This window comes from Salminus brasiliensis, chromosome 7 (genome assembly GCF_030463535.1).
Source record: "Salminus brasiliensis chromosome 7, fSalBra1.hap2, whole genome shotgun sequence".
NCBI classification, from domain to species: Eukaryota; Metazoa; Chordata; class Actinopteri; order Characiformes; family Bryconidae; genus Salminus; species Salminus brasiliensis.
Window position 1 is genome coordinate 40138793 of NC_132884.1, and position 17910 is coordinate 40156702.

Here is a 17910-nt window from a genome sequence, read left to right on the forward strand (position 1 = left end):
AAATATAGAAATATAAGCAAAAAAAATAAAAATACAAATATATATACACAGATGAAATAGTGCGTGTCTGTGTGTATACATATATATATATATATATATATATGTATATATATATATGTATACATATGTACATATTTATCTGTATGTGAGTGTATGTGTGAGTTAAAAAGAAATATTTTAAAGAGACAGATCCTTAACTGAAGGTAGAGAAGCATATGGGCTGAGGCGGTAGAGTAAAACTACAGGATTCTACACTGATATGACTCGGGTTACGCAGCGTAACGTAGCTCTTGCGAGTGTCGTCATGCCCGCTTCACTAAGGTTACAGTTATAGTGATGTTAGCAACCGTTCTGAGCCAGAGTAGCAATGCTAGCGACGCTATTCTCCCAATAACAGGTCGTCACAATGATTTAAGGCTGTTATTTTATAGAAATGTTAAAAGCTCTATCCGGACGAGACTACAGTACATTTCTATAGGGTCCTTTGATAATTGAAAATTACAGGATGAACAGGATGTCTTATCATTTTAGTCGCGTCCAGATTCACATCCTTGTATTTTTCCAGGCGAGTGAGGCCTCACGTCAGAAAAAAGTGCTTTTTGGCTGCTGCTGCATGTCATATTTAGTCTCAGAGCACATGTATGAGAACTCCCCCAGTCTTTCCAAATCTCTAAACAAAAATGGAAATGGAAGGGTTGTTGTAACCAGTGACCAGTGTGAATACTAAACTTGCTCAACCTTTGGTGATTCTATTGCCATCCGGATGCGAGTGTTTCATCACTGAGGAGATATGTACTATTTTTTACAGAATCCAGTCTGAATAGGGTTATAGTGCTGCTTTAACTGCCCACAACTGACCATCAGACCACCTCTCAGTTTGGCTAAAAAGCAGTAATTGTCTCAGAGGAGGAGACAATAAAAAACATGGCTGATCAGGACGGACATAAAATTGCTGAGGAGCTTCTGTGGACGAGAGAATTAACCCAGAACCTCATGCAAATTTAATCCCACCCAAACAGGGCTATAGTGAGTAGCAGCACTGTCTTCCCAGTGGCAATTCTGGCTACACCAATAAGAGTCCTTGGTCAAGACCCCTTCCTGTGTAACATGATTCACATGTAGGTCACTCTGAATAATAATGTCAGACAACACAGTAATACTGACATTTTATTAATTTGTCATGTGAACCATTAAAACCCACACAGTCACACCAAACCTCCCAGTAATGTCTCCAGTACATTAACGAGGGCCTATCTTTCCTGACCACTGGGTTCCAATGGCTAGGTGGTAAAGGTCTGGCACGGCTGTGACTGAATGAGCAACGCAACGGTCGCGGTAGCTGCAGGCCTCTAAAGAACATAGCTTCTCTTCTGCACACATGGTCCTTATCCTACAAGCTTCAGGCCAGAGGAAGATGCCGCAAACTGAGCAGAGGAGGAGCATAACGATAACAAAGACGTTCACTTACGTCGTAGGAACAAGGAGAGCATTCTTGGCTTTTTTTCAGCCGAGGTCCTTCTGGGCTGGAGGGGACTGTCTGCAGCATGCATCACCTCTCGGTTTGCGTTTGTTAAGTCCACTAGCGCACTCCTCTCATGTCACGCTATCCTGCCGGCTGAGTACAAATCATTCTGTACGCTAGGCCTGGCTTGGCTTGGTCGCTTCTTCTGAATGCTTGGAAAATCGATCATGCTGTACATTCCAAATGTACAGTCCTTAATGGTATGGTTGGGTTGGAATGAACTGAAGCACATTAATCTGCAGTAACAGCAGCTTTCACTTACTCAACAGCCTTTAAGTTCAGTACAAGTTCATTTTTTTAGTGTCAGAAAAAAAATCCACCTAGCAAAACCAGAGCAACCACTTTGCAACACACTGGCAACCACCTGGGATACCATGGCAACCACCTAGCAACACCAAAGCAACAACCTAGGGGCCATTCAGCAACATCATAGCAAACATTTATCAACACCATAGCAATCTCTTAGCAACACCATATAAACCACCTGGCATACCACAGCAATCACCTATCAACACCATAGCAACCTCTTAGCAACACCATGGGATAGAAACCACCTGGGATACCATAGCAAAAACTTAGCAACAGAAAAGCAATCCAATAGCAGTCACTTAGCAACACCATACCAATCTCATGGGATACCACAGCAACCACCTAGCAACACAAATGCAACCACCTAGGAGCCATTTAGCAACATAATAGCAAACATTTATCAACACCATAGCAACCTCTTAGCAACATCATAGGAACCACCTGGATACCATAACAACCACTTAGCAACAAGAAAGCAACCACTTACTAACACCATAACAACCAGCTTGCAACACTAAACAAACCACCTTCCATTCCACATGGAATGCCATAAAGATCACCTAGCAAGACCAGAGCAACCACTTTGCAACACACTGGCAACCACCTGGGATACCATGGCAATCACTTAGCAACATCAAAGTAACCACGTAGCAGCCATTTAGCAAAACTATAGCAAACATTAATAACGACCTGGGATAACATAGCAGCCACCTAGCAGCCATTAAGCAACACCATAGCAACCACTTAGCAACACCATAGCAACCACTTAGCAACACTGTAGCAAGCATTTATCAATATCATAGCAATCTCTTAGCAACAGCATAGAAACCACCTGGGATACCATAGCAGCCACCTAGCAGCCGTTTAGCAACACCATAGCAAACATTTATCAACACTGTAGCAACCTCTTAGCAACACCATAGTAACCACCTGGGACACCATATTAACTGCTTAGCAACATTAAAGCAACGCCTTAGCAGCCACTTAGCAACACCATACCAATCTCCTGGGATACCATAGCAGCCACTTACCAACAGCATAGCAACCTCTTGGCAACATCATAGTAATCCAATAGAATACAATAGCAATCACTTAGTACCGCCATAGTAATCTAATGGGATACCATAGCAACCACATGTGAAACCACCTGTGATACCATGGCAACACCATAGCAACCACATCTCAGCCACTTATCAACACCAGAGTAACCAGCTAGCAACAGTAAATGAATCACCTGCCAGCTGCCTGGTGTCTTTCAGGAAATGCACTTTTCTAATCGTACATCTGATCACCTGAACTTCTGCGTAATAGCTGTTTTGACTGGAGCTTAAATAAATGAAGGGAGGTCTCTGGCTTTTCCACAGAACATCATTAGTACTGCCCATTAAAAGGTCAAACTCAAACCAAAGTCCCTGACCGCCATGTTTCAAACATATGCATTCACACTGGAGCATCTGTGGAAGCTACAGTGCCCACCAGCATTTCTCTGAAGCCACCATTATCCCACAAATCTAAATGAGCTCAAATGGTGAAGGTTAGAGCTAGGGGCAGCTTCAGCTGATCGGCTCCTCCTACAACTCATCTGCTGTGAAATTCAGTGAAATCACATCTCACTCCGTGCAGGTTCAGTAACGGCATTGTCAAATCGGGTGGATATTTATTTAAATCTACATAGCTGGAGATCCACAGTGATCACAGTGATGAAGGGAATTTTTATAATGTCATAGAAAACTCTGAAAACAAGCCACACTTTGTGATGACATTAACCCCAGGCTTGTCATAAAGAGTGTTGGGCAAGCTGAATTATACGCTTGCTGCTAAACTAGTATTTGTTGTGTTGTCTGTACTTGTTTTCAGGCTGCTGTGTATTTATTTACTGCAGAGTTTTTATATGAGTTTCCAGAGAGTTACACTCTTTAACAATAAAGGTGCTACAAAGGGTTCTTTGAGCCACTTTTGGTTCCATAAAGAACCATAAACCATGAGAGATGTGTGCGTTTGTTTGAAGAGCCTTCAAGCGCCTATCTTTAGACCTTTTGACCTTTAAGAGGTTCTTTATACTTTTCACACATCTCTATTACAGACATGGTTCCTTATGAAACCAATAATGGTTGGAAGCACCTGAGATACCATAGCAGCCACCTAGCAGCCATTTAGCAACACCATAGCAAACACTTATCAACACTGCAGCAACCTCTTAGCAAAACCATATAAACAACCTGGGATACCACAGCAACCACCTAGCAACACCATAGCAAACACTTATTAACGCCATAGCAACCTCTTAGCAACACCATGGGATAGAAACCACCTGGGATACTATTGCAACCACTTAGCAACACCATAGCAAACACTTATCAACACTCCAGCAACCTCTTAGCAAAACCATATAAACAACCTGGGATACCACAGCAACCACCTAGCAACACCATAGCAACAACCTAGGAGCCATTCAGCAACATCATAGCAAACACTTATCAACACTGCAGCAACCTCTTAGCAAAACCATATAAACAACCTGGGATACCACAGCAACCACCTAGCAACACCATAGCAAACACTTATTAACGCCATAGCAACCTCTTAGCAACACCATGGGATAGAAACCACCTGGGATACTATTGCAACCACTTAGCAACACCATAGCAAACACTTATCAACACTCCAGCAACCTCTTAGCAAAACCATATAAACAACCTGGGATACCACAGCAACCACCTAGCAACACCATAGCAACAACCTAGGAGCCATTCAGCAACATCATAGCAAACACTTATCAACACTCCAGCAACCTCTTAGCAAAACCATATAAACAACCTGGGATACCACATCAACCACCTAGCAACACCAAAGCAACAACCTAGGAGCCATTCAGCAACAACATAGCAAACATTTATCAACACTGTAGCAACCTCTTAGCAACACCATAGAAATCACCTGGCATACCACAGCAACCACCTAGCAACACCATAGCAAACACTTATCAACACTGCAGCAACCTCTTAGCAACACCATGGGATAGAAACCACCTGGGATACTATAGCAAACACTTAGCAACAAGAAAGCAACTCAATAGCAGTCACTTAGCAACACCATACCAATCTCGTGGAACCCTATTGTTCTACATTTAGTCTTAATTAGCATTAGTTTCAGCAGATTATCAGGTTGATGCAGTAGATTGACAAAAGTATTGGGACACCTCCACATTACTCCAACAGTAGCTTTCATGCCGTCCCATTCTAAACCCATAGGCTTTATTAATATGGAGCTGGTCCCCCTTTGCTCTAAGCTCTACCAGCAGCAGCAGGTCTGGAGCTCTGCTGCAGTTACTGAGTCAGTTGGAGGCTTTTCTGCACTCTGCTCTGAGCTCAGCACTCGGCCCTGACCCCACGCTTTACGTGGTCTGACAGACACTCGGTGGCTGAGCTGCTCTCTGTGAGCTGTTCCTCCTAAACTCTTCAGAACCTCCCGTTCTTTCACTGATGTGTAGAAAGGCTTGGCTAGGGGCTTTTTTATGCACCTGTGGCAATGGGCCTAAATTACAACACCTGAAACAAATGTAATGTACACCCACATGTAATGATTAAGAGGTGTCCCAATACTTTTGTCCCTCTCGTGTAAATATGAAAGCCTCTCTGCTGTAACGATAAAGCTTTATTTAAGGTTCGCTTCACCAGTGAGTTAAAAAACGGCTCCAAATGGGTCAGTATGAGATCTTCTGGTGGTCATCACTAAGACCACCGTAAGTAGGTCATCACCAGCTTAGAATTTATTATTATTCAGTATTTGTTTGTAATTAAACTGCAGAATCAGAGTAATTAAGCAGCATTATGGGACGCTGAGACTGCCAGTGCAGGATTTGAGAGCAGATCTCAGTCCCACACGTGTTGGATCCGAACATGCCCCCTATGCCCGAGGCGCAAACAGCGAGGATGTGTGAATTGCTCCTCTGTTAGACGGAGGAACAACAGGTTAGCTTTGTTAAGGCGACTGAGTAATCACAGCAATGTATCGGAAGGGGGGGTTGGCAGAGTGTCCGGAAAAGAATGTGGCATTTGGGCGAGTGGTCAGAGGTCCGTTTAGCGTAGCGATTCAGCTGAAAGCATGAATTGATTGAGAAGGTTATGGTATTGAGTTATGAAATGCAGAAAAGAGAGAGAGTGAGAGAGAGACAGGGCGAGAGAGTAAAAGACCTGAGGCACTTCTTGAAGGTGTGAGTGAATCTCCAGTAGATGCACATTCCAGTCTTAATTAAATGTCATAGGTCTGCATTGAGATTTATGTTGGGACGGCTCACTGGTGACACGTCTCCACATGCACGTTCATGCACACCAGCACACCACCATGCTCATATACACGTGACCACATAACAACACTTACACTCCAGTGATGTCAACAGTGTGCAGAAAAAAATGTGTGAAAATTAGCGAATATTAAAAAAAGCCATGGAAGAACCATGTTTATTTACCTTCTTAACCAATGTAAAGGTTCTTCACACTCACATCTCTATCATACACATGTTCTATGGCATTGCTCAAAGACCCATTTGAAGCACCTTCTATTTTTAAGAGTGTATCTCTGAAAACTCCACACTTTATATAAAGGGTTCTACACCAGTTCAAGGGTTCTTCTTAGAACCTATGTTCATGCGGAGGTTCTCTGAACACCTACACTACACTTTCATTTCACCATTCCCATTTAGGAAGTGTGTCCAAACTTTTGACTGGTAGAGTACACTCTTAAAAATAGAAGGGTTCCTTAGAGGGTTCCTTTATTGTAAATGAAAGTGTAGTGTAGGTGTTCAGAGAACCTCCGCATGAACATAGGTTCTAAGAAGAACCCTTCAACTGGTGTAGAACCCTTTATATAAAGTGTGGAGTTTTCAGAGATACAGCAGAGAGGAAAAGAAAATGTACGTAGTGTAACCCTTACGTTTAAATATACCATACTAGTCAAAAGTTTGGACACTCCGGCATGAATGTGTGCTGATCCACTGGTATCCACTGTAGTCAGGATGCCGTGGCTGGGTGGGGTTTCATATAGGCCTCTAGGAAGTACCTCTCGAACCCTGCAGCTACAGTCAGCCTTAATAGCCTATATGACCAAATCTCCTCCTTGCAGTTCAACCTACAACATAGGCCTACCTACAACCCCCCAGCCAGTGTGCTAGGGTGACCAAAAATATGGTCACCCTAGTATTTGGATCATATGTTTTTTAGATGGTGATGATCAGCACACATTTAACTAGGTGTGACCAAACTTTTGACTGGCTTTGTATATATAAAAGTAATGGTTACACTTCATAGAAAAGCACACTTTTTCCCTCTGATGTGTCTCTGAAAATTTTACACATCATGTAAAGGTTCTACACCAGTTCAAGGGTTCTTCTTAGAACCTATATTCATGTGGAGGTTCTCTAAAAAATGTTTCCTCACACCTACACTTTCATTTACAATAATTGAGTTCTATACAGTTGGGCCCTGCAGCCCTTTCTGCTCCTGGTGCACCAGAATTCGGCTGACCCTGTTCTCTGCATTCTTCACTCGCTCCTAAATCTATAACCAAGTACACTGTAGACAATACTGCAAAGTTGTAAGGGGTCAGTGAACAGGGTCAGCCAAATTATGGTGCACCAGGAGCAGAAAGGGCTGGTGGGCCCAACAGTGGCAGCTTAGTTTAGCTGGGCATTGAACCCACAACCCTGTGAGCAATAGCCCAGCTCTCTAACCACTGAACCAGCACTGTTCAGTTTACATTTTATTCTAATTTCAACATTACTTAATAAATACTAACAGTTCAACCTTAACTTCAGAACATACAGCACGGCCCAGATGTTTTAGGCCTCATATGCAAAGTAATTTCTCTCAGCAAGAGTTTTTACAGTAGAAGCTCCAGATCTCATCAGAACAGATAAAGCAAGTGAACATAAATCCAGTAAAAAGGAGAAACAAGGAGCTTCTCATTCTAAAGAAAGAAAGTAGTGAGATCTTGTTGGTGAGCTAGTCTGAAGAACAGAGCTCGGTTCTGCGTGGAGGATGTGTTCAACTCCATCATCAGCAGCAGCAGCAGCAGCTCACCTGATTTACCATCATTAAGCCCTGATTTACCACCAAACCAGGTGTTGATCTGAGGAGAACTCTAAATAACACTAGACTCCATGAGAGAGGAGAACTTTGGAGATGTTCTAATGATGAACACAGGGATGGAGAACCACCACTTTTTATAAGCATTTATTCTAGTATTAGTGTTTAACTGAGGAAATAAACACTTACTGCCCCAGTATCACGGTACTGTATATTATTAAGAATGAACAGTTTAGTTAACTTAAACTTAACCTTAAAAATGTTATTACAAGCTTCTATTACCAAATAATAGCCCCACCAGTTTGTTCCTGTAGTCTCTGTAGTTACTGACTAATACACCCTAGTGTGGAATAAGCCTTCCTGAGTTAAGGGGTTAAAGTCATTCAGTAGATTTTCTAACTTTCTAAGGTTTCCTAACTTTCCTAACTTATCAAACTTAAATTCTCTGAATATTTATGCTAGCTCTAAAAGCATGAAGAAGGTCCAATGTTTCTGAATGTCCAGACGTTTTCAGCAATAAACTATGGCTGTGCAGCTCACTAGACCAGCTCATCAACTGGAGAACATGTAATCCGTTACTTAACGCTCTCCCATATACGCACACATAATGCAGCTGCTGGAACACAGCCAACACAGTCATTTCGTAACAACGCTAGCCGGCGATGTTTGCACTGTTTTCATAACCTCTGAGTTAGTGCCTGTGAATTACTGACGTCTACGCAAAACACTCATCCTACTGAGTCGTCAATTAGCCATTAGAAACCCTTTTATAGGCCTTCATTGACATAAACAGTCTAATTCCTGACAGGTTGAAGGAGTTGGGAAGCTTCTAACAGCTTGTAGATGTGTATGAGCTTTTGTGTGTATGTGTTTGTGTTTGTGGTGTGTGTGATTGTGTCTCCTCTCTCCAGCATTTCAGAATTTACTCTGCCTTGTTTTTGAAGCAACAGAGGCGGCGATTGTCTCTTCGATGCTCAGAACAAACAATGTTTTATGCAGGCCGAGCGGAACTAAAGATGAAACAGTAGTTAGCCGTAAGCCAGTTTCAGTTTAGAGACTAGTAACCCATCAGTTAAAAGGGGCTTTTGTGAAACGGAGATGGTGACGTCAAATGAACTCTATAAAAGCCTAAAGTCTTCATTTTGGGGGCATCAGCTCAGTATGAGGGCAACAAGTTCTCCTGCCCTTCCTTAAATATCGCTGTATTGGATTGAGTGCAGCTGGCCGAGAAGCTCGACTGCTCAACAAGCTCTTTTGCGTGGTCAACGTAGACCGGCTGAGCTCACCAAGGGAATATTTATTGCCGTTTATGAGAACTGATTGGTTGCACCTAACAAGATGTTGGAGATGCTTGAGTACAGTCATTACCAGGTGAGATGCGGGTTGACCTTACAGCAATGTGATGGACGTTAAAGCGGGAGGTGTAATCCAGACCTTGCACTTTGAAGAGCTGCAGTTTCCAGCTAGATGCCGGATGTTTGCTTAGTCCAAATGTTTCAATATTCCAATACATTGTATCTCAAGTATTGTACTTAATCTGTGAGGCCCGTCTCACAAAGGGCTATTCGGATTAGCAGTTTTTAACATCTAGCTCTCCAGAAGACCAAATCGATTGATCAAATCATCTCTAAATATTGATCTTATCATCTAAATATATGTAAACTGCACTGCATATGTCATAATTCCACATATCTACTGTTCTTAGAGATGTATTTTGTTGACTGTTACTTTCGCTCTGTCACGTTCACCTTCCTCCAGGTACAGACTCACTTGGAGAACCCCACTAAGTACCACCTCCAGCAGACCCAGAGGCACCAGGTGAAGCATTACCTGTCCAGCACACTGGGGGCCAAACTCAGCCCACAGGCCAGCAGTGGGCCGTGCCCTAGCCAGCCCCCAGAGCACGGCATGCCCCCCGGCCCAGGAGCCAGCGCCCCCAACAGCCCTATGGCCCTGCTCACCCTCACCTCCAACTGCGAGAAAGAGGTATGTCGGCTGGCTGTGTTTTAAGTAGCATTATGGATTTTTTGTGAAGAGTCCAGAACATGGATTAGCGCCCACCCACCCCCTCTAAAGTGACACTATGGCTGTATTCATCTGAAATGATGGAGTTAATCCTAATTAAAGTGTGGTTTGTATCTTGTTGCTAACATGTTCTCAATGCTGGTGCAGATGGACGACGTAATTGAAGATATTATCAGCTTGGAGTCGAGTTATAATGACGACATACTCGGACTCATGGATACAGGACTTCAGATGGCAAATACAGTAAGTCGTTGTCATTTATTTTTTTATTAGGAACATTGAATTAGGTGCTGAATGTCTGAAGACTTATTGGATTGGTTGAATAGTAAAATCAAGTCAAGTCAAGTCAAGAATTGTACTTTATTAACCAGTTAATTAACCATGTTATTAACCAGATGTTAATCTGTGAGACCCGCCTCACAAAGGGCTATTCGGATTAGCTGTTTTCAACATCTAGCTCAAAGACGCTCAAATCATCTCTAAATATTTATCCTATCATCTAAATATATGTAAAACTGCACTGCATATGTCATGATTCCACATATCCACTGCATATGTTAATATGAATAGGCATATGAAGATATGACTACAATATAAAACTGTAAATGTATAGTTATACCCTGCATTAACACTGAACCTTATCCATTTGTATATCAGTGGCTTATGTGATCACAAACACTTGATGTATTTGATAATGAAGTAATAAGTAATAACATTTTATTTTTGATCCATATGGTTTGATTAAAAAAAAAACATCCAGATTTGTGCAGATACAGACTCACAAAATCAAAAAATTCAGACATGGGTAAAAATGAGTTGCGCTATATCACTTACCGTGAGTTTGAATCCCAAGCCATGGAGCTTTGCCATCGGCAGCCGGAGTCTGAGGGAGCACAATTGGCCGTGCTCTATCCGGGTGGGTACATGGCGTAAAAACAATGTTGGCCAGCACAGGCGTCTGTTAGCTGGTGTGGTGGAGCTGGGGACCCGGCACTTTCCTCTGAGCATGTTGGCTTCCGGGGATACTGCATCATGTCTGAGGAGATATGTGTTAGGTCCTTACCGTCCTAGTGTCGGGAGCATTGCTAGTGCTAGGGGAGCCACAAACTGGGTGGGTTAATCGGCAGTATCAAATTTGGGAGAAATTAAAGGAAAATTCCATAAACATGCTGAGTTTAAGCATTTCATTTTAGTATTTAAGTTAAATAAAGAAATTAACATTTAGTGAAGTTCTAGTAATTGATCCATTTGAATGTTCAGGTGCATTCATTTCTGTGGTTTGTTTCCTTTCAGATCCCTGTTTCTGCAAATCTCCTGGACATCTACGGTAATCATACGCTTCCTCCTGCTGGAGTCACCATTGGAAACTCCTGCACATCTAACCTACCCAACGTGAAAAGGGAATTTTCAGGTATATATTCTTCCATTCTGTATTTATTGTGCTTAGACTCCCCTACACACCTTCCATACCTAATCTGTCATGTTTAGCAGATTGTTAAAATGTGGTCAGTCATTAGATTACATTGGATTAAAATGTACAGCACAGCTCTGAAGCAAGGTTCCTCACCAATCCCCCATTAATTAGTCAGAAATACAGCTGTCAAACACTCCTGCAAAGACTGACATAACCTGTTACCCACATACCCAGCTTTTGATATTAGGCCTATCCATATTGTGTGCAATTAAAGCTGCACAACTGCAAATATGAAATAAAAAACACATTGTACTAAATACTTACCCCAGCTCCTGGCATGATGCACGTGGACAAACCTGGACCATGTGGCAAGTTTGACTCTTATGAGAGGCCCGAAGGCCTTCCAGTAGGTATGTTCCTTCTAGCAAACTTGAATATGAATATATAGGTCAGAATTAGATGTACAGTATGGTTTTATGCATTTTTGTTAGATACATGCATTTTAATAGGACTTCTGCACAGTATACCAAATGTTAAAAATTCAGTTGTGTGTTTATTATAAATTTAATGATTAGAATATAAGACAAATTGCACACAATATGGATGCTTAATGTTTAAATACTTTATTACATTGATTGATAACAAAATAATTATAGAAAGAAGTGTGCCTGAGTTCATGTTTAGATTCTCAGATTAAAACATAACAGCTTAATAATGTATTATTGTGAATAATAGACATACTGTTATCTGTTGCAGAAGCAGAGGTCAGAGCCTTGGCGAAGGAAAGACAAAAGAAGGACAACCACAACTTAAGTAAGAATGATTATCATATGAACAAACTTTAATAAAGTGTAATCTGCTTAGAATGGAGGTAAAGTGCCTGTTGAAAAAGCTTATTTAAGTGTAAACCCAAATAAACATAGTAGGTGGTCAGTGAGCATCTTCCTGTAATTAACTATATATAAATTTAGAATAAACCCAAATAAACATAAAGTCAGTGGTCAGTGAGAGTGTCTACATGTAAACATAAAGTCAGTGGTCAGTCAGAGTGTCTACCTGTAATTAACTCTATATAACATTAGACTAAACCCAAATAAACATAGTCAGTGGTCAGTTAGAGTGTCTACCTGTAATTAACTCTATATAACATTAGGATAAACCCAAATAAACATAAAGTCAGTGGTCAGTGAGAGTGTCTACCTGTAATTAACTCTATATAACATTAGAATAAACCCAAATAAACAGAAAGTCAGTGGTCAGTGAGAGTGTCTACCTGTAATTAACTCTATATAACATTAGAATAAACCCAAATAAGCATAATGTCAGTGGTCAGTGAGAGTATCTACCTGTAATTAACTCTATATAACATTAGAATAAACCCAAATAAGCATAATGTCAGTGGTCAGTGAGAGTGTCTACCTGTGCATTTAGATATTGTACAGTGTGTATGGTGATGTGTTTAACAGATAAAGGAGATTTTGTACTGTAAAGAATGAAGCTCTGCTGAAGCTCTGCTGACAGACTGTATCTAATACACTTCTCCTTTCTCTTGGCTTTTCTGTCTGCAGTTGAAAGAAGACGGCGGTTCAACATAAATGACAGAATTAAAGAACTTGGGACGTTAATTCCCAAATCCAATGATCCGTAAGTCTCTACATATAATTTAAACCACAATTGAGGTAAAAATATATAATGTAAAGATTATTGGAGGAACCATTAAATTGGTATAGAATTGTTGCACTATGTGAAGGTTTTGATGTTTTTTCTTTGCCACTGTTGCCCCTGGTTTGCTCACTTAAACTCAAATCCAGATCCTAATCTAAAGCTGATTTGTGAGAACGCCCATTGTTAAAAGAGCCACACACGTCTCTTTTTCAAACATGGTCCTCAAGAGAACCAAACGTGTTATTTATGCCATCACTCAAACTTTCTGGCAGCTTTTATTTTAAAGTACTGTATCAGAATCAGAACCCAGTTAAAGTGGAAGTGTGGAGTCAGAAATATAATTGATTAAAGTAAAATAGTATCTATAATTAAACACACTGAAACCTCAATTATATGAATGTAAAAATGAAATGTTTTTATTGATAGATTTTCTGTTTGACGGTGTGTTGTGGTGACAAATAAGTGTTATATTTTACAGTAATGTAAAATACATGAATTGTTTATTTTTAATATTACCGGCAGATGAAAAAATAGGGTAGTTGGTTTCGAGATTTATAATTACTGACCATGTCTTAATGAAGCCAAAATGAAAATGTAAACAATTAAATGTTTTTTGACATGGAAATGTAATTGAGCAAAAGCACAGGTTTTAATTTAGTTTTAATTTATTTAATTTAATAAATTATTTAATTAATAAGAAATTGAGTTAATAAGTAATCAACTATAGTACACATATTCTAATTCTAATTCAAAGTAAAAATCTTATCTTTTAATGGTAATAAAAGATAGTAATTTTTGGAGCACCTCTATTGGGCCATTCATCATGAAATTTGGACACAATGTAAAAAAGAACTGACATTTACATTATGTCTTAATGTAAAAAATTGAGAAACAAGGTTTTTGCACAACAGTGATGAAATGCTCAAATGATTCTCTTCATTGAAACATTGGCCTTTCCTCCATCTGCCGTTTCTCCTGGGTGTGAAATTGATTTATGTGTAAATGGCTTGTTTATCTGTTTGTAGAGACATGAGGTGGAATAAGGGGACTATCCTCAAGGCCTCAGTGGACTACATCAGGAAGCTGCAGAGAGAGCAGCAAAGAGCTAAAGAGCTGGAGAACAGGCAGAAGAGACTGGAGCATGCCAACAGACACCTCCTGCTCCGCATTCAGGTACACCACTACCAAAACACAAACACCAGAAGAACCAAGTTCGGGTTTTTTATTTTAGCTTGTATCTCTAGAAAAACTAGATCTTTCCAGCGTAGAAACACAATGTAGTGGCTGTGCTGTAAAGGTCACTGAATGGTAGGACAGCAGGAAATGTGAAAGTTACAGTTCTGTCATGGATTAAAGGGAGTTTCCCCAATTTTCACACATTTTAACCAGGGACGGCTGTGGTTATGCGAATATACGGATGTCCAAACTCATCATTGACTAAGGCAGTTTGGAATAAAGACATGATATACATCTTAGATTTTCTTATTTAACAAGATTGAGATATAATGAGATCTTGTCAAATAAGAAAATCAATGATGTATATCATGTCTTTATTCCAAACTGATATATATATATTTATATTTTCAAATTTGTTCTATTTATTTTTATATATTCTATATCTATATTTCTCATTTTCTCCTTGCCGATCAGTCCAGTTGCTGCACATTTTAATTTATTGGACAGATCCCATGGAAAACTAACATTTTCTCACTTATGTTTTAATAAAAAAGCTTACTGTAGGACATAAGGACTGTTAATGTTTCATCACATTCAGTCCATACAGCTGCCATGTATTCCCAACAGGCTCATTTGAACTCCATGTTTTTGTCTTATAACCTTGTTATATATTTATATTGGTAAGTCAGTCTACAGCAGTTAAGCCCCACCCATCCCATCACATTATGTTTGTATAATGCAGGTCAGCCAATCAGAACTCTTATATGTTAAACTCTTATTTTAGAAAGAAAAGAACAATGAGATACAATTCCTCAACCTCTATTTCCTCTCTGAAGTGCATTCAAAATGGTCAAAAAAAAAATAATTAAGGAGAAAACAATTATGTACCATAAACTAAATAGAGGTAAATAGCCAAACATGAAAAGAATCAAGACAATGAAAGTTTAAGAGAGTATAAAATTAATTATAAAAAAAAATAAAAGTAAAAGAAAAAGGAAAATAAAATAAAATAATTGAAAATTAATAAACCAAAATGAAATGAAATAAATAATGGCAGGTGCTCGATATGGGCCCTGTTTGTTTTTTTAGGACCATTAATTGCTATATATATATATATATATATATATATAATTTATAGTGCATATATACATATATATTACATTAAAATATATATAATAAAAATATTACATTAAAATATTATTTTTCAAATTCCTATTCCCAGTATTAACACATACTGTACTTCTGTTTATAGACACAAATACTCTCAAATTAGTGCTAATTCTAACCAAATTTGTTCCAAGGCTCTTGGCTACTCTGATCTGCAAGCTATTTGGCCCAAAAAATTCAGCCGCATTAGGATTAGAGTTAGGATTAGAACCAGGTTTAAGCCTAGGATTAAGATCCCTGGTTGAGTCCAGGTTAGAAAAGGAGGTAACGTTTGGTGGAATGTAAGCTAATGAGTCGGCATTTCTGTGTTAATCTATCAGGAGCTTGAGATGCAGGCCCGAGCTCACGGCCTGGCCGTGGGGGGCTCCTCGGCCCTCTGCTCCTCCGAGCTGGTGGCCCGCGCCATCAAGCAAGAGCCCGGCCTGGGCGACTGCTCGTCCGACCTGTACGCCCACCCCCACCTGCCCAGCCCGGACCTGTCTCGGCCCACCACCCTGGACCTCAACAACGGCACCATCAGCTACAACGACAGCCCCACAGACGAGCAAGACACGGTGCTCTACACCAGCCACGACAAAGCCTCCGGCAAGCTGGAGGACATGTTTATGGATAACCCTCTATCGCCGATGGGCTCCAGCAACCCCCTGCTCTCGTCGGGGTCTCCCACGCCTTCCAATGGTAGCAGCAGGCGCAGCAGCACCAGCGCAGAGGAGCTCGACAAGGGCTGTTAGCGTCGAGAACGGACTCAAACGAACCAAAGCTATTGTCTTTACAATTGTTGTTGTTGTTGTTGTTGTTGTCTTGATTAAAATGGCCTTGTTTGAAGATCACCATGTCAGATGTAGCACAGTACTGTATTGAAGGATCTCCTAAGGATATGATAGAACCGAGAACATTGGTTTTGAGGTTTGGAAATTTTGTATGTTTCATTTTCACATCATTCTGTGATTTGCATCGTTTTTATTATAAATACAATTTTCCCAATTTTATTTCTTAGTGGGAGTTAGAGAGACACTACAAGTCCACAACACAAAAGGAATACCAGACAAACCATGGCTCTCAAAACACCTAAAAATAAAGGTTCCTAAAAGGTTCTCGATATCTCCCCTGTTAAGAAAACATCTCCTGAGCCGCCTCATAAACCTCATGAACCTCATTTAAGGAACCATATACAAGAGGTTCTCCTTGCACTGCAAGCATCATTCTACCAGGCAACAACCATAGATGCATTCAGATGGTTTTGGAGTTCTAAAAGGTTCTGCTAAAAAGTCTTACTGAAGAACCCTTGACAAGCCTTTTTATCACCTTTATTTTCCGACTGCTAGTTCATACTATACTTATGTTAGACTGTACCTTAATGACATATCTGTAAATCATCTCACATGACTAGAACATCACCTCCAGTAACAGCCACAAGCTGCAGTGCTAGCACACATGCTTGAAGTAGCTGCGTCAACCACTGTTGTAACACGTCAAAGAGAACATGTCCTGGCTGTTAAACTGCCTACAGTACTGCACTGCCAAAGCGATAAGAAGCCGCAAGACCTGCTCCAACACAACAGCCTTGGAGGATCCTGAGCACAGGGCCAAGCGTGGGGTTAGCATTAGAAGAGCAATCAGCAATCTTAGCAGAGCAAGCTGAGCATTTTTAGCCAGCAGTAGTTGCAACATTAACGTTCACCCTCAGCCTCAGTGATCTGAGCCGGCTTAATTTACTGTAGAATAGATTAGAGACATTTGACATTTACATTACACTGAAAAGACTGCACTGTCTTTGTGATCTGGATATGTCAGTACTTTACATTACTTACAGTATATAAACCACAGAGCACAGGAAGACCCCAGAGCACACATCTGAGAGTCAGTCACAACTGTCAAACCATCAGATGTATTTAATTTGACCATCTTTATACTTTGCATTGATCATAGTTGCAAGATTGTACATTTACATTTTTAAATTGGGATTTAATAGTATTAAAATTAATTAAAATGAATACTAATTGTTTTACTACATTTACAGTAGTAAAACAAAAAAATCTGATTTAAAAAGTAGATTTAATTAAATAATTAAATAAGTAATTTATTAAAACGTCTATTACGTATTTAGCAATTGTTATTGTTAATCAGTTACAAAGCAAAAAAAAAAACAATTTGATGTATAATATAATACAGAAACTTTTATGAGCTTATATATATATATATATATATATATATAGTTATATATAATATATATATAGACATATATTGATTAACAATTTATTTCTGATTATATATACTTTTTTTTTTCTAAATTTTCTAAATTTGTCAGCATTTACTTCTAAATTGAATCAGATATTCCCAGGATATAATTACTGAATGATGTAGATAAAAAGACTAACAATATTTATATACTTTGTAAATTCCTAGAGGCTGTTTGATAAGAATTTTGTCTTTTGTCTGTTTCAGTTTTCAGCTTAAAATTTCACAAAAACAATATATGGACATCCCACTGTGCCCCAGTAACGAGGTTTATTGAATGCTCTGACTATGTACTTCTCTGTATGTACAAA

At 39.8% G+C, this 17910-nt stretch overlaps 1 protein-coding gene across 6 annotated transcripts; it reads left to right on the plus strand.

Moving 5' to 3' along the window:
* Window positions 1–9252: 9252 nt before the first annotated feature.
* mitfa (melanocyte inducing transcription factor a) lies at window positions 9253–16227 on the plus strand. 6 transcript variants are annotated; one of them, XM_072683205.1, is made up of 9 exons: window positions 9253–9285; window positions 9673–9900; window positions 10087–10182; window positions 11233–11354; window positions 11678–11763; window positions 12110–12166; window positions 12922–12997; window positions 14044–14191; window positions 15682–16227. In XM_072683205.1, exons 1-9 carry the CDS (start codon window positions 9253–9255, stop codon window positions 16090–16092), a joined length of 1257 nt encoding a protein of 418 aa, XP_072539306.1. In that variant the 3' UTR covers window positions 16093–16227. The 6 variants fall into 6 exon arrangements, with proteins under 6 accessions (XP_072539306.1, XP_072539305.1, XP_072539304.1 ...); XM_072683204.1 differs by having other exon boundaries at window positions 11233–11350; window positions 11674–11763; XM_072683203.1 differs by having other exon boundaries at window positions 11233–11350; window positions 11683–11763.
* The last annotated feature ends 1683 nt before the right edge of the window (window positions 16228–17910 follow it).